Here is a 25116-nt window from a genome sequence, read left to right on the forward strand (position 1 = left end):
TCATTTTTTTTTTCAAGTTGGTGTATTCCTACCAGATTTGTGACATTAAGGTATGCTTTCTAAGACCATATCTGCATAGATCTGTATCTTCTCCAGCTGTGGAAAACGAATTAACAGTCAGAGTAATAAAGCTCAAACAAGCAAGGAATATCTAGCAGCAGCGTTTCAGTGGACGTGTATGTGGAAGCCCTAGAAATAAATGGATTTCAAACTGAGAAGTGCAAACAGGACATTGAGCCTAGCCTGAGTGCCACAGAAGGACCGAGCAGAAGAGTGATGTTGTGTCAGTCCACGACACTACCCTTCAGTAGTGTCCTGCTTCTGGATGGGGTGCCTTTCTCTTTGCTCCCTTGGGATGTCTGTATCTTGGAGTGAAACAGCACAGGAGAGATTCATAGCCATACTGTGTTGACACTGACAAATAACGCTTTGGCTTTCCAAGATGCTGGAAGGGTTTTTTTAGGTAGGTGCACTTCCTAGAACTTAACATATCTGCGGTAAGTGGTTACAGCATTTCACTGTTGAGTATGACCACTCTTTAAAGATGTAGACTACAGTTCAGAGACTAAAAATACCAAAACTGCAGAAAGGCACGAGTTAGATGTGTACTGTTGATTTCACAGAATCACAGAATGATTGCGGTTGGAAGGGACCTCTGGGTCATCTGGTCCAACCCTCCCCATGCTCAAGCAGGGACATGTAGTGCCAGTTGCCCAGGACCATGTCCAGATGGCTTTTAAGTATCGCCAAGAATAGAGACCCCTGGGCAACCTGTGCCAGTGCTTGGTCACCCTCACAGGAAAGAAGTGTTCAGAGGGAGCCTCCTGTGTTTCCATTCCTGCCCATTGCCTCTTGTCACGAGGCACAACTGGAATGAGCCTGGCACCATCTTCTTTACACCCCAGCGTACACACTGATGAGACTCCCCCTGAGTCTGCTTTTCTCCAGGATGAACAGTCCCATCTCTCTCAGCCTTTCTTCGTAGGAGAGATGTTTTAGTCCCTGTTCTTGTCAGGAACTCCTGACAGCTCTTATGCTTCCTGTTTGACTGAAATCCATGATTATATATTAAATAGTCACCAGAAGAAGTGATCTTATGCCACTGGTAGGAGTCTTTCATGGCTGATTTGGTTTAAAAAAATACTGATTTAAGTCTGTTACTCAAGAAGTAACTGCTAGTATGTGAACTAACAGTTGCTGTGAGAGCTCTTGAATACGTTTTTTTGTTTGCTATGGACTAGATTCTATAAGGATTTATTTATTTCCCTTGCTTGCAGAAAGGCTTATGGCAGTTATTTCTGAAGTAACCTGCTTAGTAGCTATGCATACAGTAATATTCCAGCCAGAGATCTACTTGGGTTTTTGTATTTGTGTGGGCTTGAAGAAGGTGGAGTGGGGGATGTTGCTCTATGGTTTGTGTGGGTTTTTTAAAGACTGATTAGAAAATATGCAGATTTTCTTTTAACATTTGAAAAATATATCCTCAATAGTTCAACGGTAATGTTTGCTGGAACAGCAGATGGGTAGGCTGGCGTTGTGGTTGATGATGATCTAAAGAAAACCTGAGGTACTGCAGTCTGGGCTGTAGTTTGTGTCAGAAAGGGAGTGAGTGACGAGGATAACTGTTTAACCTGCAAGCACTGTGGCAATTGGGCTTGTTTATGCCTTTCATGTGATACTTAGTGGCATGTTAGTACATTCAGTGGGCATGTAAAACTGCTGAAATTTTCAACTGCATCTTCTCTTTCCTTTCAGATAGTGAATCTTATAGAAGAAACTGGACACTTCCATATCACAAATACAACGTTTGACTTTGATCTTTGCTCACTGGACAAAACCACAGTCCGTAAACTACAGAGTTATCTGGAAACATCTGGAACCTCTTGAGGATTCAGCGTCTGCCTGTATCAAAAACTGTTCTTTAAATGAAACATTCAGAATGATGCAACCAACATGAGGGGGAGGGGATAAAACAAGCCTCCTCAGTTTTATTTTTCCTTAAAGCCAGTCATCATCTCTTGATAAGGGAGAGGAAAAGTGACAAGACTCAGAGGACCACTCTTCTCAAGAAGAAAATGCTCTGGAAGTTTGCCTGGATAGCCTTGAAAAACCAACACACAAAAAAAACACACAAAAAAAACAAACAAAAAAAACTTGGTCTTAATGAATGTGTATGGTATCATGTATCTCTCTCTGTGGTGTTCCAGTCCACAAGATGAATGCATGTTCAACACACTGCCTTACTACATAACTGATCTATTTATTATTGCATACATGTATTCTAAAGTCAACGAGCCATTGAACGACACTACCAGATGTTGCAAGTAGTGGGGTCCCATCTGTGCTCTTTTGATGCAGTACTATCACAAGCCTAGTAACCTTATTCATCTTAAAATGCCATTTCTTGCTATCTTTCTCTAGTCACTTGAAACACCACTTTGTTCTAACACTTCCACGGTTCCAGGAAACAAGATACAAAGTTGGGGACTAAAGAGTGGTCCTATATTTTGTTTCCCATCTGCCACAGTGGGTTAGACCACAGCAGGTTGGACCGCAGGTCCTTGGCTCTGTCCAGGTATTGATCTTGACCATGGTAGAAAATGCACCAAACAGGATCATATGACTTGCTGTCTAGCCTTAGTGAAAAAAACAGTGGGACTTTTAACAAAAATGTTATGTATACTGTCCTGAATCCAGCATTTTTTGCAGTCTACATTCTTGTGTCTGTTTTAATGTTATAAAACTAAATATATATGAGTGAAGATGTTCTGCAGGATCATCATAAAAGAGGGGATTCTGGTCCTGTCTGCTAAAGAAATGTTGTAGAAAATTCTTAATTTGGAGCTATTTATTACTACGACTTTCAACTTCTGCTGCCAGTGTGTGACTCACTTTTACCATGAAACTATTTGCTTAACATTTTTGTTTGTTCATATAGTATATGGTCTGCTTAGTTTATTTTGGGGATTTGTTTCTGGTTTTGTTATTGTTTGTTTCTACAACTGCTAAATTAAAACCTTCTATTTGAAAACAAGAAAATCTGGTTTTATACAGTTACATGTTGGAATAAATACATATATATGTGTGTGTATATACACATATACACACACCTGTGTATGTGTGTATATACATACACACACATGCATATATGCTTTTCACACTTTCCAGATTTTGTTCAATCTGTTCAATAACCTGTTTGTTTTTCCAGAAGGATTTCTTGTCTATAAAAATGAGTATTCTTTCATACCATCCATTATTCCTTAAAATCAGGATTCTTGTTTGTGCATGATCAAATGAGAGGATGTGTACTCAGTTTCACATCGATGCTCTGTGCTTTCATATTGCTGCCGGTTATCACCCTTCCATTACAAGTTCAAATCCCTCAATGAAAAGAGAAAAAATACTTCTGGATGCAAAGGTTTATTCAGGTTCACCAGCCTTAAAAATGTATCTTGTTTCTGGACAGGCCAGTATGTCATGTGTATGCTTATATGCCATGTGTAGTCTGTATGTGTAGAGCTGAACAGTAGTATCTGTATGACTTACTGTTTCATGCGCACAGTTTGTGCAGCACTGTAAAACTAAATTCCTATTGGGGTTATTTCTTATTCAGATGGTAAATTTAATACTGTTTCTTTAAGTCCAAAGAAAATTTTACACTTTACTCTTTTTGAGAGGGTGGGATATGGATTGGGTTGGGGGGCTTTTTTCTTATTTAAAAAGTAGTTTGACCACACTCCACAGGAAGTCCTCAGGCTTCCCAAGAACAAGTGTACTTTTTCAGTAATGTTATGACTCTTATTGACGATTGGCACGAAGCATACTTGAAGTGTTATGTTGTTCTTTTAAGTCCATGTCTTAATGTGCAATTGGGGAGGAAGCGGGGAGTGGAGTGTAATTTTGAAGTTACTTTTGACATAAGGCAGGTGATGGTGGGGAGGGGTGCATGTGAAGGGGATAAAATTCAATTTTTATTGATTATTTTATATGAAAATGTTTGGAACTGTAAAACAACCTTAAAAACCTTTGGTCTACTATTGTGTGTTCAACTTCCTATCTTTTAGTTGTACCTGGTACATATGGGATTTTACCCATTTTGACGTTTTTGACTAAATCTTGTGGTAAAAACTCATTGAGTTCCAGGAGGGGAAGAATCCTACGATACTCCTAGTTTGAATATTGCACTGTTTTGTTAGAAAGGGTGAAATGAATCGTTTTACCCTTGAAATACTAGGTAAGCTTTATTGTACACTGAGAACAGGGGTTGAAGAAAACAGCAAATAGGAGAATAGGCATAAAAGAGAGATGACAGCAATTCCAGTATCAAGTTACTGCTGAATTTCATGCAAATTGTGGATTATCCTTAAACTCTTAAACTTTCTAATTCTGTGGGAGAGGGAAGAAGATAAACTGAAGTTGTGTGTGTACATCTGACGTTTTCCACAAAATTCTCATAGAATAAGAATTACAAAGTGTTGATCTAAATTTAAAGAAAAAATAGCTGTTTTTGTCTAATTTTGTATGTGGAAACAAAATAAATCCTTGTTCAATTAATTTCAGGCATTCATATTTCTCTTAAAGAAAAAATAAAAAGATACCCTTCCAAGTCTTTAACATATACGAGCATTGATCTTTGGGATGGGTTAAAGTGTTTTGGCAATAAATGTTTTGGAGTTTTACTTAACATCAGGTGGTTCAAAGTTACGTGTGAGAATTTGGATTAATTCATTGAGGTGACCGGACAGAGGTTAGCAATAAGTTGCAATGTCTAAAACATAATTTTCAGCTTCAGTGAATCACTGTTATTAGAACAGTAGTTGTATCTAATATTAAGAACAGGTTTTGTCTCACCACTTTCACCTCAGAAAGTTGATGTCTAATTGGGTAGACAAGTTTTAATATCTTCTTAAAAGTTCTAATCCACTGAGAAGCTTTACAGAAGTTTCAGTATCGTCTAGATTTGAAGGCTATTTTAGTCCACGCTGAAGAGAAAGAGCAACAAAGGAGGTGGGGCCATACACTGAAGTGAGGAGAGTCTTCCATGGCAAAACAAATCCCATGCTTAGTCTTCAGCCTTTGGATCATAAGAGATGGTTGATCATTTCTCTCTCTCTTCTTTTCATTGGTTGGGTGTTTTTAGGTTAAGTCTGTTCTTTCAGAAGTAGAGTACACACACTACAGTGCATTTGGAGAGCCCCAGTGTATATTAGTTTCTTCTAGTCTGGGGGAAGGAAATCAAAAGTTGTTGGGTTTTGCCTGACTTGTTCTCCTCCTTTCCCATTCTCACAGTGAAATAAAGGATATTCACAATCTGGTTTGGGTCCTTGGTCCTTACTTGGTAAGTATAATCTTGTTTTCTTAGGAGCTGTACTAGTGTTTTGGGCTCTCTTGAACAACCTGTTGATTTCAAGCCCCATTACTTAGTTTGCAATAAGAACGGGAAAGCTGTAGGAACGGTCTTAAGAGAAATCTGTGGTTGCATGCATTATCTTACTCCAGACGTGCTGTGCTGTTAGGATGTTTAATTTGCTTCATGCGGTCTTCATTCATGCACATCATATCCCATCTTTTACTACTTGCAGTTTAACTGCAAACAGTGTATCTTTTAGAAAATTCTTGTTTCAGTCTATAGAGGGACTTGTTATTTTTGTGTTTGCTCATTGGTCCATTGATTTGCACAGTTGGCTGCAGTGCAATGCACTGAAATTGAGACTCGTAGTGAAGATTAATGTCTTGCAGCCATAACAGGAGCTAGCAGGAATTGCAAAAATAAGCAATGCAAAACTGTTTAAAAAGTTTAAACTTTTTAGAGTTTAAAAAATGCAGGCATGTGTTTTCATAAGCCACAACAGTTTTCTTAACTGTGAAGCAGTATATAGTAGAGTGTAGTGTACACCAGGAAGCTATTCTGTATACTGTACCAAGAAGCTTTACTGTTGGGCATTAAAAGGCTTACATGTGATGGGCACTAGCAGTCATATCTGCAGTGCTTCTGCGTGTGCTTGGCAGGTAATCGGTGCATTAGCGCAGCTAAACCAATGATATTTCAAGGCTGGCTCTGTGTCTGAGCGAGCAGATAAATTAACATCAAAGCACAATCTTACAAGGGCCTTGCATTTACTTGAGCAGCAAGAAATGCCGCTGTGGCTAGGCAGGAGAGAGAAGTATTACCACAGTGAGAACAATACACTTTGGGGATGGGGGGGGGCAGGGCAGAACTAAGGACAAAAAAAAAAAAAGTAAGAAGAGATCTCTTAGTTGCTGCATGTGGTTTCTTACGTTAACATAGACAATACAGTTTGCTGGTCAGCAGTTCTGTCTGCCGTAAGACGGGGTGACAGCTTGCAGAGTGGCAGCTTCTTTGGTTCAGGGCTGTAATAATTGTGTTGTTGCTGCCTTGATGAGAGAGAGATGTTTTGTAGCATCCTACAAAAATCTAAGTTTGTCTTACGGTTTGAGATACTAATGTCTGTTTAACATTTGTTTGAATATTACACTTTACATATATTCTGGTTTACCTCAGCCTGATTGATTTTACTGCAAAGTGATAATCTTAGCATTTTTTCATTCTTCATTTAATTTTCCCAGTTTAGACATTTAAACGAAGTCAAATGTAGGTCTGTGAATACAGCAGATCTATTTTCATCATCATTCAGTATAATTCTGACTGGAAGGAACCCTTTCCTGAATGTCACATGAAATGGGTCTTGCATTTTTCTATGTTTCTTCAGAGAACTGATGTTATAAAGCCGGAATTTCCAGTATTAAACTTTACCATTCTCATCACAGGAATAAATTATTACCTTATATCATTGCTCACAGAGAGACAGAATTCAAGGTCTGGGTTCTGTTTAGGAAATAGTAGGTTTATGAAGCTGTCAGTTACATCTTTTCAGTAAGACCTAGAAATAAAGCCTGTCTCTGACGAAGGGGAAGAAAAATCCACTAAAAATATTTTAACTCCGATAAAGGTGGTTTGTTTTTTTTTTCCAAGTTATATTCCCCTTTCAAATCCTTAAGCATCTAATGGCCAGTAGAGACACTACATACAAACCATTAAGAAATCAAAGGTATTGAGAAGACAAATAAGTTGTATTAAAACCCTGGCTGTGCAAGTAATAAGGTCGTAATGCTGATATTACTTTCAGTGCAGGGCAGACATTGCTAGCACATGTGGTTTGTGTATCCACATCTGAGTGGGTGGTCTAGAAAACAGTACAAAATGCCACAGGAGGGCTTCGTTTTTGAGCGGTGGAGAAGAGGCATTCGGGATAGGCTGAGGCAGCACCAACCAGGCTATCCAAGATAAAGCAGTTTTCTTTCAGTTTCATGGGCAGCTAAGCTTTCACTTTCCCTATTCATCTAAATATTTGAATTAGTTTTTGCAACTATGTTAGTCCCCACCCAGAAGTTTCTTGCTTGTTAGGGACCTGATTAGGTTTGGGGTGGGGTTATTTTGTTGTGGTTGTTGCTTTCTTTGGGCAGGACATGAGAAGATACAAGTGGAACATGGTAGTAATTGCTTTTTTATTATTATTTTTATTTTGTAGTTTGGTCCAACAACTATAAGAATTTGAAATGTTTTCCTTCAAAAATTCTCTTACATATGAGAAGTTAATACTGCTTTCATTAGTGTAACTTTTTGTTAGCACAGTGCATAATAAGAGGATGAATTAGAATGAAGCTTCCATGAAAGTGTACACATCTAAGCTTAGGATGTGGCTTGATGGAGCGCTTGATAGTCTGTTGGACCACTGCAGGCAGTGCAGCCTAGAAATGTTATTTTTATTATTATAGAAATGTGTGAATAAGACTATCTCAGCCTGTGTAGCAAGTGATTAAGGTACTCAATTATTTTTTGACTGTCTCTTCCCTAAACTCCCTTGGACATCTGCACACCACCTATGTAAAAATGAATTGTTATGAGTGAGTGTCTGCTGGGACTTTTCTGTGCTCAACAGACCTTTCTGTTTGCATTGTCACAGGTATTAGGAGTGAGTGGCTAGAGTAGGCACTTGCTACCGTATTGCAATTGTGCAACAGAATTCTGCAGTGCCTTGCTTTAAGTTGAATTATGTTCAGAATTAGCCACAATGTCGGTTGCTCGATAAATTTTCTTTATCCTTTACTCTTTTGCAGTTACAGATTTTTTTTATTTTTTTTTTTTTTTTGAGAGAGAGAGAGTTGTTCTCTTTCCATCCATGTGCAGTGTCTTCCTTCCTTTCTGGTTCACACTGTAAAAGTGGTTAACAATAAAACATCAGGAATCAAGCTATTACCTTGACAGTGTGATGCATTAGACAGCTGCCGAACCTTTCAGGGCCTAAATCAACACTGCATATATAGTTTCTTCTTCAAAAGGAGTTGAAACAGGGAAAGCAAGATTGAGTCTGTTTCACGAAATTGTTGAGGTTGAAAGGGCCCTTGAGAGGTCACCTGGTCCATCCCCATGGTTTCTCCATGCAAGGGGCTTTTGCCAAACAGTTTGGTAACCTCTTGGTATTGGGCCTTTCTCATGCACTGAGTGTCCAAGGAAACTAAATGTTACTTTGAGCATCCAGGCACACTCTTATAAACGTTATGTCACTGTTCCTTTAAGAACAAGTTTGGGGTTTTTTTCCTGGATAAGAGTTTTTCTCCAAGGACCAAAGCTGGTACAGATCTCCCTCTATTAACAGTAGATGGAAATCGTTTTAAAGGAGCCTTTTCAACAACTTAGATACACTGCCTTACAGTCCAAATGTGCTTGGTTAGCTGTAGATTTTATACTAATGATAATGTTTCTTCTTATATAATTACTAATGCATAGCCCTCTGACCCTCCTCTGGACCTGCTCTAACAGGTCCATGTCTTTCCATGTGCTGAGAGCTCACAGAGCTGGATGCAGTACTCCAAATGGGGTTTCACCAGAGCAGAGCAGAAGATATGGTTGGCTTTTTGGGCTGTGAGCACACATTGCTGGGTCATGTTCAGCTTTTTGTCTACCAGTAGCCCCAAGTCCTGCTCCACAGGGCTGATCTCAATCAATTAACCCCCAGTCTGTATTGATACTGGGGATTGCCCTGACCCAGGTGCAGGATCCTTGGACTTAGCCTAGTTGAACCTCATGAGGTTCCTCCTCAAGTCTGTCAATGCCTCTGGATGGCATCCCTTCCCTCCACTGTGGCATCCCAGTGAATCCACAGCAACACTCAGTATGATGTCATCAGCAAACTTGCTGAGTCTATATTCAATCCCACTGTCTATGTAGATACTAAGTAGTATTAGTCCCTGGGAGGTACACCATTTGTTACTGGTTCCTACTTGGACGCTGACACTGACTATAATCTTTCCAGTTTAGTGGCAAGAATGTTATGGGAGACTGTATCAAAGGCCTTATAGAGGTCTAGGTAAATGACATACATAGCTCTTCCCTTCTCCGTTGATGCAGTCACTGCATTGTAGAAGACCATTAGCTTAGTCTTAGACCATTAGATTTGCCCTTGGTGAAGCCACGTTGGCTGTCTCTAATTGCCTCCCAGTCTTCCATATGCATTGACATATCTTCCAGGCGGATTCCTTCCATGATCTTACCAGGCACAGAGGTGAGGCTGATTCGTCATTGGTTCCCATCATAGTCTTTTTACCTATTTTAAAAATAGGTGTGATGTTTCCCTTTTTCCAGTCACTGAGGATTTCACCTAACTGTCATAACTTTTCAAATATGGTGGAGAGTGGCTATGGCTTGGCAACTACATCAGTCAATTCCCTCAGGAACCTGTGATACATCTCTTTGGGTCCCATGGAATCATGTATGTTCAGGTTCCTCAGTTGGTCTTGAAACATATCTTGACTTGGGATGGGAGGAACTTCATTCCCTCAGTCCCTGCCTTGAGGTTGAGAGGCTTGAGAGATGTGGGAAGAGAGATTACCATTGAAAACTGAGGCAAAAAAAAATGTTGAATACCTCAGCCTTCTCAAATGTCACTAGTTCTGTATTACCTATAAAGGACAGGGGGGGTACATTTTCTGTCGTCTTCCTTTTCTGGCAAATATAGAAGCCTGTATTATTCTTCCCATCTCTTGCCAAATTCAGGTCCAAATGTACGTTAGCTTTCCTGATCCCATCCCTACACATCCAGGCAGCATCCCTATATGCTTCCCAGGATATATGTCTGTTGTTCCACTGCATGTGTGTTTTCTTCTCACACTTTAGTTTGACTAGGAGGTCCTTACTCCTAGTTGGAGTCATAGATGGTGGTCTCATGCATTCCTTCCTTGATTTCTTACACATGAGCATCGAGAGCTTTTGCACTCTAATAAAAATGTCCTTAAAGAGCTGCCAGTTCTGTTCAGCACTTTATTCCCTGAGGGCAGATTCTCAGGGAGTCCCATCCACTAGTTCCTTAAAGAACTGAAAGTATCCTCTCCTACAATTCAGGGTCCTGAGGTATACCCTTCACCTGGCCCATATATCTCAAGTTCATGAAGTCTACCAAGGCATGATCACTGGAGCCCAGGCTGTCACCAGACTTGGCATCTTTAATGAGTTTATCCATGTTGGTAAGCAGCAGGTGTAGTACCAGTTCGCTGGTTGGGCTGTCTATCACCTGGATTAAGAAATGCTCTCCAAGAGTATTCTGGACTGCTTACAGCTTGCTGTGCCACTTTTCCAGCAGATGTCGGGGGCCCCCAGCAGGATCAGAGCCTGTGAGCATGATGCTTCCTGAAGTAAGAATGCTTTGTCAACAGGCTCCCCTCAGAGGAGACGAGGATGGAGACAAGGCCTCCCTGGGCCTTGGCTTCACCGCCATGCTGTGTTCTCATAGGGAAAAGGCTTCTCCTTATCTCCAGCCTGATCCTACCGTGTTTCAGCTTGTGTTGCTGCCTCTCGCCCTCCTGCCACACACCACTGTGAAGAGCCCAACTGCGTCTCCTCCATCCCCTCCTGTCAGCGCTTGGGATGCTTTTGAGTGCCCCCAAAGCTGTCCCTCCTCCCAGCTGAACCAGACCTAGTCCCACAGGCTCTCTTCACAGGGCAAAGGCTCCAGCCCCACCATCTTGGTGGCCTTCCCTCAACTCCCACCAGTCTATCAATGTTTTTCCTGCATTTGAGGCACTATTCCCTATGTGGTCTGAGCGCAAAGAAGAGGGGATGATCCCTCCCCTGGCTTTTAGGGCTACATGCTGCTCATGCCATGCTGCTGCTGGTCCCAGCTGCTGCCTGTGTACATGGCTGGCACCTGCTCAGCTTGCTGCCTGGCTGTTCCCCCACAGCTGCTGCCTGGACGCAGCCTGCATCATTGCAGGGCTCTGCCTTCCCAGGCCAGAGCTCAGCATTCATCCTTGCTGAATTTCACGTGTCACTGTCATCTCTTTCTTCTCACCTGTCTAGGTCATGCAGCCCTGCTCTCAAGTATTTGACTAAAGCCTTCCCCCAACTTGATGTTGTTAGCAAAGCTGAGGCAGGTGCACTCCATCTCCTCCTTCAGGTCACTGATAAAGGTGTAAAACAGGACAGATCACAACAGAGACTCTTGAAGAGTGTCACCTGTAATTGGCTTCCAGGTAGAGCACAAACCATTAATCGTCAGCCTTTAAACCTGACCACCCAACCAGGGTGTCTCCCTACCCAGACAATGATGTCTGAACCTAAATATGAAAATACCATGGGAGAACAGGTTGAAACCTTTGCTAAAGCTGAGGTAAATGACATCCACTGCTCTCCCTTTTACTCTTGGTAAATACATGCTCTTCATTACCTGCCACCACCACCATCTTCATGTGCCCGGAAGAGATTTCCAAGAGGACTCACTACATGAATTTCCCAAGGTCTGAAAAGATGCTAACTGGCTTATAGTTCAGCTGACCAACCTTCTCACTGTTTCTAAGGATGGGTACCACATTTGCCTTTCTTTAGTCATTAGAAGATACTCTCTCAAGCTGCGTGACCTGTCCAAGATGTTAGGGAGTACCTGTGCTCAGATGTGAGCCAGCTTGCTCAGCACCCTTGGATACATTCTTTCAGGTCCTGTGGACACATGGGGGTCAGAATTTCTCAAGAGATGTTAGACGCAATCCTCATCTGCTCCCAGTAGCTCCTTTCTTCCTTGAACCCTGGCCGTAGGCACAGAGGCCTGGGAGACCCTTTCAGTGAAGGCAAAGGTGAAGAAGGCACTGAGTATTCCACAGCCTTATCTGTGTCTGTGGCCAATAAGTAGAAGCTGGGTAATTAAGAGTGGGACAGTTACCAGATCATAAAGCTTGATCATATATAACCTGATCTGGGGTACTGTGCAGTTTAGAGTAGGAAGAGCATCCATCATCCAGCCTGGGGGATTTCTTCGCTTGAATGGGGATGCCAGGTAACCAGTTACAAGGATTTTCTGTCTCTTCTTCTTGCAGCACAAAGGGTCTGGAAGAGACCTGAGGATGCATCCTTGATCTGAAGATAAATAAACAGAGAAATTAGTGATACAGTTATTATATTGGTTTTTCCCCCACTGTCTCTCAAGGTAGATGCCAGAAAACTGGGCCACACATATCCTTCCCCCCCCCCCTTTTTTTTTTTTCAGAAGCAACAGCAAGGAACACAGTGGTATATAAATTTAAACTAATGAATCAAATGTAAAGTTTGCTTAGCAATGAATGCTGTGTAAAATAAAGGGTCAGAGAGGACTGTTGTCTTCTTTGGCTTCTGCAGAAAGATCAAGGAGGTATAAGAAGTACAGAAAAACTCCTCGGCGATATTTTTGCTGGGCTAGGAAGTTCTCTCAAGAGAGAGAATCTTTGCTGCAGTGACTGCTTTTACCATAAAAGGTGAAATGTAAAACTGGAGTCAAGCTATAGAAAGACTTGAAGAAATTGAGGATGATGATATGATAAGTAGAAAACTTAAAAAACAAGGGTAGTATCTGTTTGGCTCCAGGAGATCTGGTGAATGATTTTTCATGTCCAATGTGTCATTAGTGATTATTTACTTTGAGCATCTCCATAACATAATGCTGAATTTCTTGCAGTTGTTCCCAACTGTGAGTAGCTGAACTACAGCCTCAGGTCTAAATGACTTTTGATTTTAATCTGAGAATGCTACACGACAGAAAATTGTGTGTGGTTCCCTGTCCCTAAAGTCATTAACCTTGCCTTCATTTTATGTGTCCAGTTTGGGCTATTTAAACTATATAATTTTACATAATTTAGTACCTAACTTTGACCCTCTGAATTGGACCCTGCTTTTCTTTCACTACCTGCAGGCATGATTTTCTTCTTCCATTAACTGCGACTTAACTTTCTAATTTAACTGCATGTTCTGTGCTTAATCTAGATGCATAAAGTACAGAGTATGGACATGCTCTCTCCTCATTTTTTCTAGTGTGACATTTGTTTGATTTACTGAAGTAGTTTGTGAGAAATTATAGAATCATAGAATATCTTGAGTTGGATGGGACCCATAAGGATCATCGAGTGCAACTCCCTGCCCCTTGCAGGACCACCCAACATTAAACCATAAGAGCAACCTCCAGACACTCATTGAACTCTGACAGGCTTGGTGCTGTGACGACCTCCCTGGGGAGCCTGTTCCAGTGACCGCCACCTTCTTGGTGAAGAACCATTTCCTAATGTCCAATCTGAACTTCCTCTGACGCAGCTTCATTCCATTTCCTGATGTCCTATCACTAGTCACCAGAGAGAGAAGACCAGCATGGTCCGGGAGGTCGGAAAATATATGTCCAAATGTGACCTCTAGACTTCAATTGAAGCCAAGACAAATATAAACCATTTTGAGAGCACTCAGTAGTCACTGTATTTCAAAATTGACCAGTAAAAAACATCTTGCCCTTGAGCACTGAGAACTCAACTGGAATGTGTTCTAAATTAAGGAGTTATAAATGTCTAATTTCCTCTAAATTGGGAGGAGAAGATAACAGAAATGGGACCATTAGAAAACTGGTGAAACGTTTAACACATGCTGTTCAAGCACCATGCTGGTCAGAGAGAGTAGAATAAATGGGTAAGATACCCATTCGCAGTGTCGGTGCAGTGCGAAGGGTACAGGTATATACATGAAGAAGAAGGGGAAGATGCTTTGTTTGAAAGCATGAATAGTCGTAACACCAAAGGTGAAAACTGATTAATAAATGCCCTCTTGAAGTTACAGGCTTTGTCTCCTGAAGGGAAGGGGGGACTCATGGAGTGCCCTCACCAGGGAGCTGTGACAAGAACAGCGAACATTGTCTCCCCAGTTGCTCTGCCTGGAGGCACACAGGTGAGAGGAAGGGTACTGTGTGTCTGCTAAGAGAAAGGAGGGAATGAGCTCTGGTGCTGCTAAGGGGAATACCAGAAGAAATCCTTAGGGGTGGAGACTGAGCTATAGAGAGACAGGAATGCAGGGTGTTGACAAATGGGCGACTGAGGTGAGGGAGGATGAGGCATTAACATTGGCGTTAAAGTTTACTTTCATTAGAAGAAAAAAATCAAAGGGCTGATGTGTATGAAGGCATGCTAATTTAGTAGTGGGAAGCAGAAAAAGGAAGACATAAACTAGGAAAATGGGACTGCGGGGCTAATCTTCAGAGCATATTTTTAAGTTGAAGAGTATCAGGCGTAGTTTTGTGGACACTTTCAAGATCCTGGTACAGGGGCTTTAAACGTGAAACTACCACAACTTTTTATGGTGTTCAAAAGCTGAAACACAGATGAGGCCTGTGTCCTAGGAAATTAAGTCAATATAGAAAACTGTCAGTATTTCTTCACTTTGTGCATGATGGCTGTATGGAATACATTTCTGAGAAAAGCAAGTTAAGCAGTCTTTTAATGAGATCAGGATATCTTGATTTGTTCCAGGGGAGGTGAAGATGCCAAAGAAGCAGGGTGAAAAAGTTCAAAAGTGAGCTTTTGATATATTTCAGAAGGTTTAATATCTTTTCCGGTCCCTAAATTTTAGTATGCTCTTACCTCTGATTAACCTTTCGCCCCTGTTGTGCGGCAGAACAATGGTGTCTTTGATAAACTCAGCAGAGCTACTGACTCATTGTGTCCTACTTAATGTCTATTGGTAATCCTTCGGTTTATCTGTGGTGGTTTTTTTTTCTTTTTATCTTTTCCTTATCAAAACAACAGAAACAAAAAATAGCACTCAGGCCATTCTGTCTTGTATTTCAACCCCAGATGCTGAAAGGTGAGAGAGAAGTAATTTCTTTTTAACTAGTCTAACATATTCTGTATTGAATATTATCTTTAAAAGCAGCAAAGTCAGGGCTTGCACTCTGTTTTCTCAGATGAAAGAAAAGCACTAAGGGTTTTAGGTGTAAAACCTCACTGTTCTGCCATCTATGGAAGTGCACAGGAATAACAACCATTTGAAGATTTTTGCCAAAACAACACGGTAAAACTTTCCACAGTGTATGAGTGACATTAACATCCCTTTTCTAAAGAGTCCCACAGTCACTGAGGCTTTTACTTCTTCATGTTTTCTTCTTCACATGCCTAAGTATTTTACGTATTTGTCACTGTAGTGGGTATCCTCCTGTATTGCCCAAATCATGTACCATAGTACGGGGCCTATAGAATCATACCCATGCTCCTCCTATTTAATGTAAGTAGCCTGAGTATATACAAATATTGGAGCATGAGATCTGACTTCAATCAATAAAGATACAGCAGTTAGTCCCTATATTTTTGATACATAATCTTCACAATGGTCCCCAGAGATGTCTGATAAATGGTGAAAATGAAGAGTAAAGAAGTCACCTAGAGCATGTTAATGTTTATTTTTTACGTCTCACCATGAGAGCATACAGAGAACTCACTCAATTTGCTACACTTGCTGTAGCAAATACTGGATTTGCAGAACTAGTCTGAAACCATGATATGCCTGAAAATATTTAAGTGTTTCGTATGCTGCGTTTGCCTAAAGGCTTGGGGTGTTTGGCTTTTTTATTAACTTTTCTTATCACAAAAGCCCAACCACTATCCTTTGTTAGTGATCACTTGGGGTTTTGGGGTTGTATTTTCTTACTATTGCTGAAAGCATTAATTGTTGTTTGCATAGAAATAAATCTTTTAATGAAAATTTAATGGTTATTAATGGTTAAATTAATGGTTAATTGTGTGGTCTCTTTACAGCATCTGAAACTTTCAGGAGAATTTTTTTCATGTCTAAATTTAAGTAACTAAACACATGAGTTTTTATGGATCTGCCGAGAGCCACAGTAGCTGAAATAGGTTTTGCAGGCAAGACGTTTACTATATACCCTACAGCCCTAACTGAAACAGTTATTAAATCGCTTATTGTCCCTCACTGTAAATCACTTTTATTATACTTTAGAGATCAAAGTATTGCTTACACAGCATGGTGGGTAGACACAGCACTCCACACCTGTCTCAACATCATGAAGAATTTTATCATCTAAATAAGATATAGTTCAGCTACTAAAAACAACAACAACAAAAAAAAAAATAAATTGAGAAGCCCAGTAGCGATTGCATTGAATTTGTTGTAGTCAACGCACCAGCTTCAAAAGCACTATTGTACCAGGGAAAGTAAGCAACCCCAACCTATTCAATCTGTGAGCTGTGCTTCTGGAAACAAATAGATCAAATGATTGAAACAGAATCAAATACTGTTCTCTTTCAATGAGTCTCCATTAGCTCATTGTTCCTTGTCTAGACAGCCCAGGTTTGATTCCAGACAGTGCCATACCATCACAGACCTTGGCCTGGAAGCATGAATGCAAAAGCGCATTCATTGAAAAGGGTCTGCAAGGTAAGTGTTTTCACATTTGAGCATTGAAAGCTGAGGATAGTTAGTGATCTTATCATGAAGAAATTCAGTCTTTCCCGACATCTTCTCTTGACACCCATTTGGGAAGGATTATCTCACATGTGATCAAAATAATCCTCTTTCTTTTGTACATGGGCCGTAGCCTGTTCTTATATCATAGCAAGTCCTCGTAAAGTAGGAGATCTGCCTGGGTTTTGAAGTGCGCAGGGTCCATGATCAGTGATCTCATCATCCTGTTACTACAAACTGGATGCTACAAACATGTGCTATAGCAAGAAAATAGCTGTCATGGGAAGGTTTTGGAATTTTTTTCCCCCTTTCCCTTATAGTGCTCTATGGGACCAAAGTCATGGATCATTTATGTAGTCAAGTTAAGTTAATTTTTTTTAAGAATTTTGAAAACTTAGGACTGCAACTACTCTACCCTTGCTAACTGCTTGCCACCAAGTTACCAATCCTGCTGAGCTGACAGTATGTTCCCAGCTCACTGCAAGTCTGGCGAAGAGACACAAATTTATGCACAGCAGTAGTTGCTGGGAAGGACTGTTGGAAAATAATGCTGCTTCCACAAAATGCTTCTCTGTGACTGTCATCAGACTCTTAGTTTTTCACTGCTAGTTTTAGTAAGGTAAAGTGGGAGTATTCTTTTACCTCACAGGGGACTTCTGGAGCTGTTTTTATTATTAATTTGCAGTCAGACAGTTCTTTCTTTCATTGCTTCTCAGTTAAATGGAGTGAGTTCAGAGGTATGAGGTGTTCTCAAAAGAGCTACTAATTTCTCAAATATGCCACCAACTCTGCAATAGCCGTTGGGTTAGCTGTTTCATCCCATGATGCCCAGCCACTTACTGCAACTGTGGGAGTCTTTTGACCACTTGCAGCTGCCTTGTGTGACTGTTGCATAAGATGCAGATAGTCTGAACTCCTAATTAGCAACAGAGGAATGTAGAAGGCATGTGGTGCTGTAAAATATTGAGTACCTTTAAAGATTATATGTTGACAACCCCAAAAGAAAGCTCCTACTGAAATTCCCTAGGATATTGCAAGCTGAGGACTAAAGAATAAAAGACTGAAAAAGTAGAGAACCTTTGGAAGTTGGAACCTGGAACCTATGTGTAAGCCTAAGCATTTATTTGTTTGTGGCACTGCTGAAATATGAATATAAATAATCTGCTAATTATTTGAGGGGTTGTTCTGTGTACCTCTCCTCTACCCCCTCTTCTGCATACACAGTACATTTTCTGAGTAGTTTTGTGACTGAAAATGGGAAGTGATAAGTATTTTTCAGAGTCTGCTTTTTTGGGTCTGGAAGATATTTTGTAGATGCACGTTGTGACAGGATGCGTACATCCCATTCCTCTTCTCTGAAAATCAACAGCAGCATGATACATAGAGAGACTCCTTAAAGAAAACAAAGCTTTACAAATACAGCTTTAAAACTACTAAGCATTGAAGTTTTTTTTTTCCATCTGTGTACTATCCAAAAACACAGAGTACCTCTGGTGCCAATTAATCTAATTGGTTTGCTTATTTGGGCAATGTTTTCAAGTGCCACTAAACTCTCTCAGGCCTTGGCACGCAATTAAAGGATATGGTTTCAGTAGTTAAAAAAAAAAGGGGGGGGGGGGGGGAGAAAAAAGGAACAATTAAATCATATTTAAATGCCTTTGTGAGGGCTCATGAGTAAATGTGTATACCGTTTATACAGATGCATGTGCAAACATGAGTCTGTTACTGATTTTGAATATTAAGTAGTTTCAAGACTTTTGTCTTTCATTAAAATTTCTTTGAAACATTAATCATGTACTGGCTTTTTAAAAAGTTAAGAAAGTTCTTTTTCCTAGCATGCTTTTATTTCAGTCTTGGTTCCTTTCTCTTCCCTTTTCCTTTGATTCTTGTCTTTACTGTTGTGTCCTGTTCTTGGTTCAAAGATCAGGATGGAAGCTGTCAAGGAGGAGAGTAATAGCGAGGTGGAACAGGATGTGTGGCTTTCTAGGTCAGCTTGGCATTTGCAATGCTCCTTCAGCAGCAGTGGGCTGTGGACATAAAATGAACAGTAAGACTTTTATTTTCAGCTTACTGCTTTTTAAAATTGGCGTTTAAGGAAAGTACTTGCCTACAGGAGACTGAAAATACTGTGTTGCAGTGTCCCAGGTAGTGAGTTTATATAAAACAAATGCCACCACCGTCTCTTGACACCGCTAACGGCACTTGACGCAGACCTGAAGGTTGTTCAGACTTTGAAGTGACTTTTTCCTTGGATAGCTGTGGTCTCCAGCTTGCTCTCTCCTCTGTGCAGAGCTGCTTCCCCCGTGACAGAGAACCCCCAGCCATGCACGACCAACCCCTGGCCGCCAGTGTCCAAAGAGCTGTTTGGAGAACTGGTGTCACTGGTGTCCTCAGGTCTGCAGCCCCTAACAGCAATCAGCTTGCTTTGCTGTGTCTGACACCATAACCCCATCTGTAATTCGAGGAGTGCCCTCACCTTTCTGTCCTCCTCCCTCCCCCATCTCCTCACCTTTCCCACCGCCCGCAGGCTCTGTGTTTCCTCCATGCCATCACACACATCTAACACTGCACCAAAATTAAAGCCTGGATAAAAGAATTAAAGAAGATACAGACACCAGCTTTTAAATTACATGAGATGCAATGGTTTGGTCGTGGAAGAAAGGTCTCTCCACTGACTTTGGTGAGGATGTAGAAATTTACTAGGGGCTAATAATTGTGACCCCGCTCTTTCAAAGAGCAATAAAATATAATTGCAGTAGGAAACTAGGCGGGTGGTCGGTTGAGTGAAATTTGATTTTAAAAACAAATGATGCATAAATATGCAGGGCATAAAAGAAAGTTATCTCAGCTGAATATATGGTTTTTATTGTCCTCTAGCTTTGTTTTACTGTGCAATCTTGCTATGGATATTGCATCAACGCTGTGAGACATGGAGAATCAGAGTGTTTGAAGGTAATGGCACAACACACATTAATCTACTTATAGGCATTTTGAACAGTGTGAGTAATTCTATGCCAGCAAGTGCCTTGTGTTGCTGTGTTATTCCCTTTAGAGCAAGTGAGAGTTCATGGTCTTAGGTTTCCTAAAATGGAATTAGATACCTAGAAGCCTGCAGATTGTTTATGTTTCTCTTCAAACTAATGGAACAATGTGGTTGCATTCAATTAAACCTTTTCTTCCAGCTTTTGCAATCTTTGAAACATCTTTGTGTTTTTTGATCTCCATGTAGCTGCATTTATGCTAATTAGATTCAGCCCTGCGCCGAGACTCTGGCCTATAAATGCTAAAATAGGCAAAACAACCGCTTGAATGTTGCCAGTTGCTGTTCCCCCCAGGGCAATCTTGAAAGCAAGGTAGTGCTACAGCTTTTTTTTTGTATGTGTGTATATACGTGTGTTTGTATGTGTGTGTAAACATACATTATATTTTGCTTGGTTACATGATAATTTTTACCACAACCTCTTAAAAATAATGTGAGGTGAAAGAGTCTCCAATTTCTTGCTTAGAGGAGACTAGGAGGTTTAATATGTGAGACCATGGCGAGTATATAATTATTATACTACTGCTCATTTTAGCTGCTTATGATGCTGAAATCCCTGTCAGGCTGAGGTGTTTATAGTCCAATGCCTCGTTTCTCACAGGAGCCACTGAAAATCTTTGAGAGGAAGGTAAAGGAAACCGCATAGCTGACAAATAAGGATTAACTAGTTTTTACAGGAAATCTGTTGAGTTATGAACCCCAGACTTCAGGACGTAGTCTTTCTTTTTACTCTCTAGCCAAGGTGGTTGTTTCTCAGCCATTAACAATGCACAGGAACAACTTGTTGACACATTTGGGGAGTGGGGAATAAGACTAAAAAGGAGGAAAAGAAGAGAAACTAAGTCTGTCTTTATTTTCCTTTTGTAGCTAGTGAACAAGATGGAGTGAGTAAAATGAACAGTGAAAACTTTCCACCTACTTCGTTTCTGCTTTCTTTTATTGAAAAAGCTCAGTGAAGAGCAATGAAATACAGAAAGCACACTAACGAAAAGTGGCTGTCATGGACCACCTTTGTGTCCAGGAGCCAGTGGGCCCCCATCTCAGCCAAAGGACTGGCCGATCACTTTGCGTGGCTCAGGCCCTCACTCCTGTAAAACCAAATGCCAAAATTCTCAAGTTATTGGCAATGTTCCCCAGTAGATGCACCTGCACTGGGTTGTTAGTTGTGTTCTGCATCTAGCTTCACATGTATTATTTTTTCTGTTTTTAAAGGCAAGGGAATCTCTTTTGCTATGGATCATAATGCAAATAATTGGATAAAATAGACATCTGCACAGTGAATAATATTGCTCAGATTTTAAATCCCCCTCGACTTATTCTGAGCTACCTCATATTTAATGGAAATGGAGGAGAAGATCACAGGCTTTTTTTGCTGAAGAAATGTAGAGTAGATTTGGCTTTTTGAAACTTCACTTTTTTTTTTGGTAAATAAAACTCCTTGAAGGGTGTGTTCACCTTCTTTTATGAGTATTTTATGTGTCTAGTTCAGGAGGATGGGAGGACATGGGGATCTTGAAGATAAAATGTTAACCAAAGTCTGACTTCCACACATTTCTTTTTTTGTGTCAACCGCTTCTTGACTGTGGAAGTCAGTATACAGAGGCTGCAGGGCATAAGTGGAGAAGATGTTTCAAGGGGAACTCAACTTTCTTTTGTCAGTGGGTGTTTACACTACTAAATGAATATTAGGAGCATTTATGGATCTGGCAACTTGTAACTGGCAATGCATAAGAGCATTGGACAATTGTCCAAACCATCCAGCTGGAGGCTGGAGCAGCTGATGCAATAGTGGATTTGTCCTGCAGAAAGCAGGACATCCGTCGTGTCTGATGTAAGCTACGAGTTGCAGTCGAAGTCTTTCCTGGAGCATTTCCCTCATTCCTCTAGGAGTTTCCCACACTCAACAAGCCCCCACAACCTCCCTATGGCCACTGGCAGAGCTGTCATCCTTGGGCAGGTCTCTGCTTTTCCGAGCAGGGTGCGAGAAATGCCGCCTTTTCATAGATGATTCCTTTTCCCTCAGCAAGGTCTCAGACATTACTCCTGCAGGAAGTGAGGCAGAGTGTTTGCACAGATGACATGATCATTTGAGACCCTTTTCCTTAGGGCTAGTAAAAAGGCACAATGTAGGCTTGCATCAGACCCTGATACTGCACAAAGTATCTTAGAAAGTAAGAAACACTTAGAAAGTAAGAACTTTCTCTAGTTCTTACTAACTAGAACTAGCTAGTCTCTAGTTTACTGTGCTGTTTCATCAAATAACACATTTCATGTCAACTGACTTGTACACTACAGACATGCTGGTGAAACTTGCCCAAGTTCTATGTAATACTTTTTAAAAATGTATTATTTATGTAGTTTATTTTACTAGCACTTTTACAGTTTTAATAGTGTCATCAACAATTCTGGAAGGAGCATAAAAAAAGAAAGAAAAGATGCTTCACGACTTCTTTGCTATAAGCAAAAGGCTGCTATAAGCTGGTGTGGCGTTTTGTGTTTCTGCACTGTCAAAAAGACTGTGATACTCAATTAAGGCCACTGGGAAGTGATGCATCTTTCAGACATCAAGAGCACAAAGACCCAGGAGGAAAATGGTTAAATGGTACATCACTTCTATGGTTTGTCATATTATGTCATGACAGCATTGCATGTAGAAACAAGAGCTAACCACATTAGGTGGGTGTTTTTGCATTGGTACATATATAACCCAAGTCTAACAAATTCATCCATGGAACTGTTTTATAGCCTTGTAATGAAATTTAGCCAAGACCATCATGGAGTCTATTATGCCTTGTGAAATCATTGTACACTGAGGAGCATGCAATACAGTTAGCCAATTGCTTGGCAATCAATGAAAATTCTTTTGAATTTTTCCTGTGAAAAACCCACCCAGAAACATGAGAGAAAATGATCACCAAGGCAGCATGGAATTGTATGATTAATAAAACTCCTGTGAATAGTTTTGGTAGTTCTACTATAACTGTTGGCCTCAAAGAACTTGGTCATAAACTCAGTGAAACCGATTACAGCATTTTCATGGCTTTCCTTCACTTTTGGATAGAGTACAAAGTACTGTTCAGCTCAAGATACAGGTTTCATTACCTCAGTTTTAAACAGGTGCAAGCAACTGTGTAAGGTGTAATATTGTATTAGGGCCAGGTCTTCCTATATTATTCCTGAACCTAGAGAACATTTGACTTTGGTTGCTGTAGTAAATTTTCAGCCTATCTGAAAATCGAGCTTTACATAGCCAGTGTTTCTGTAAAAATAGCAGACTAAAGACCATGTAGATAGGTAGCTGGGACAATAAGGACCAAAGCCAGGGACTTATGCCCCATGGAGTATCTCCTCCAGATCGGAGTGTGAAGAGTGTCTACTATAAGCAGTTCTCTCAATACTTGGCTCATGAACTCACTGCCTTCTAATAAATCCATTCCCTGATAGACTTCTATTTGCAAATAAAGAAATCCATGAATATTTATTGAAATGTGGTAATAGTCTGAATGGTTTATAATTTCATGCTAGGAAACAGAATATAATAAATCAAAGTTAGTAGGCAACAGCCTGCTACTATTAACGCTTTAAAGACAGTCTCAAAAGAGTGTTTACCGTGTCACTTTGACATCTTTGGGGTTATTATTCATTGAGCTACTACCTTATGGTAAGTGTAAAGTATTGATTCAGCAGGCCAAATGGAAGTTACAATCAAGCAGTAATCAAAATGTAGATCAAAATTTGGAAGTGAGAGACAGTATGCTTCCAATTTTTTTTTTTTAATGTTATCATGAAACCTGTTCTTTAACGTTTGGTTGTTTTTCTAAAGGAATAAATAGAAATGAACACTGTTTCTATTGTGTTCTTATCCTGCATATCTTGCTGACATTGTACCACAAGCTCTGGTTTAAAAAATACATCTTAAGCCACACTTCTTAAGTCTTTGATCTGCAATGCATAGATGATAATGATGCCCTGGCCTTAAAACATCTAAAGGCTGTATAACAAATGATTTTCTTTTATTTGAGAGTATTAATTGAAAGTGTTTGGACAGAGTTGTTTTGTCATTATTAAAGATTTCTGTTTTTTATATGTTATCTATGTAGTACGCTATTTTCCAGATGATTTTTCCAAACGAATGTTTGTGGCTGTAGTACAGATACTGTGTAGCGTACTGTAGTACATTTCACAAATGAAAAGTGATTCTTATTTCTTCAACATAGCAACACCATGTGGTGTCTAGAACTGACTCTCAGTATTTCAGTTAGTGCCCTCTCCTCAGTAGAGGTCTTGGATGCTAGCTGAATCATTTGCCAATCCATTTGTAGAACCAGAAGGATTATTAAATCACTGAGTCTGATCCCCTGCTGGACAGGGGATGGAAATTTTATCCAGTTAATCCTGAATTGAATCCAACAGAGAACACAATACCGCATCTGCTGGCAAAGAACAGAGCTGTCGTTCAGCTTCTTGATTTGTGTTGATCTGTTGTAGAAGGTGAAAATACAAACCAAGAATATGCAATGTACTCTACAAAATACAGATAAGGTGTGGAGAAATTATATGGCCTTATGAATGCTTTCCTACTTTATATAAATAAAGCTTGTTTTAAAAATAAACACAAGTTTACCGATAACACAAGTAGAAGTGCCAAACTTGGGGATTTTCAGAGAGGCCTTTGATAATTTTAAAATCCTTGTTAATTTAACTCTTGGAGATTTTTCTGAAATCTTATATCTTTTAAAGGGGACTTGTGAAGTTACATCATTGACATTTGCTTCCTGCTTAGATGAAGCCTCTGTTGTGTTTCTATAAATGAGTGCCCTGCATGTTATTTTCTTTCATGTGAGTGCAGTGGTTTCTTTGGCACAGCTACAAGACAGCACTCACCTGCAAAATGCATTGTACTGCGTGAATTTCTGTCCATACATGTTTATTAGGGTTGGTAGCATATGGTGCTGCTGACGTTGAAGAATGACGTTGAATCAGATATCATCCAATGACATGTGGAAACGGCCACTGTACTTTTAGTTATCTCTGAACATCTTCTCCTACAAAAATCATCTGCAAACTTATGCTTTTCCAGATGGCAATTCAGAATGCGTCTCTCTAGGCATACTGGAAAAGTCCATACTTAAGTCCAGCATGTACCATCTCCACTCTGTGACGTTTTTGACCCTTACTGATGCTGGATACTCTCTCTTCCTGGCAAGAGGCCCTGCAAGGCTTCCCTTGGTCATCTGCTGCTGCTCACCCAGCCCACACGCATCCTGCAAATCAAAACCTTTAACTCTAATACCCTAGACTGCAC

The 25116-nt window shown here is 40.3% G+C and overlaps 1 protein-coding gene across 1 annotated transcript in view; it reads left to right on the forward strand.

Annotated features, from left to right (window-relative positions):
- Nucleotides 1-3396, forward strand: part of MLLT3 (MLLT3 super elongation complex subunit) — a 130496-nt gene extending 127100 nt beyond the window's left edge. Inside the window, exon 12 of the mRNA XM_063320973.1 lies at nucleotides 1756-3396. Within this exon, the coding sequence (XP_063177043.1) occupies nucleotides 1756-1887 (132 nt within the window). The 3' untranslated portion in view covers nucleotides 1888-3396. The remainder of the gene's footprint in view (nucleotides 1-1755) is intronic.
- Nucleotides 3397-25116: the final 21720 nt, after the last annotated feature.

Source organism: Chroicocephalus ridibundus, chromosome Z (genome assembly GCF_963924245.1).
Source record: "Chroicocephalus ridibundus chromosome Z, bChrRid1.1, whole genome shotgun sequence".
In the NCBI taxonomy this organism is placed as follows: domain Eukaryota; kingdom Metazoa; phylum Chordata; class Aves; order Charadriiformes; family Laridae; genus Chroicocephalus; species Chroicocephalus ridibundus.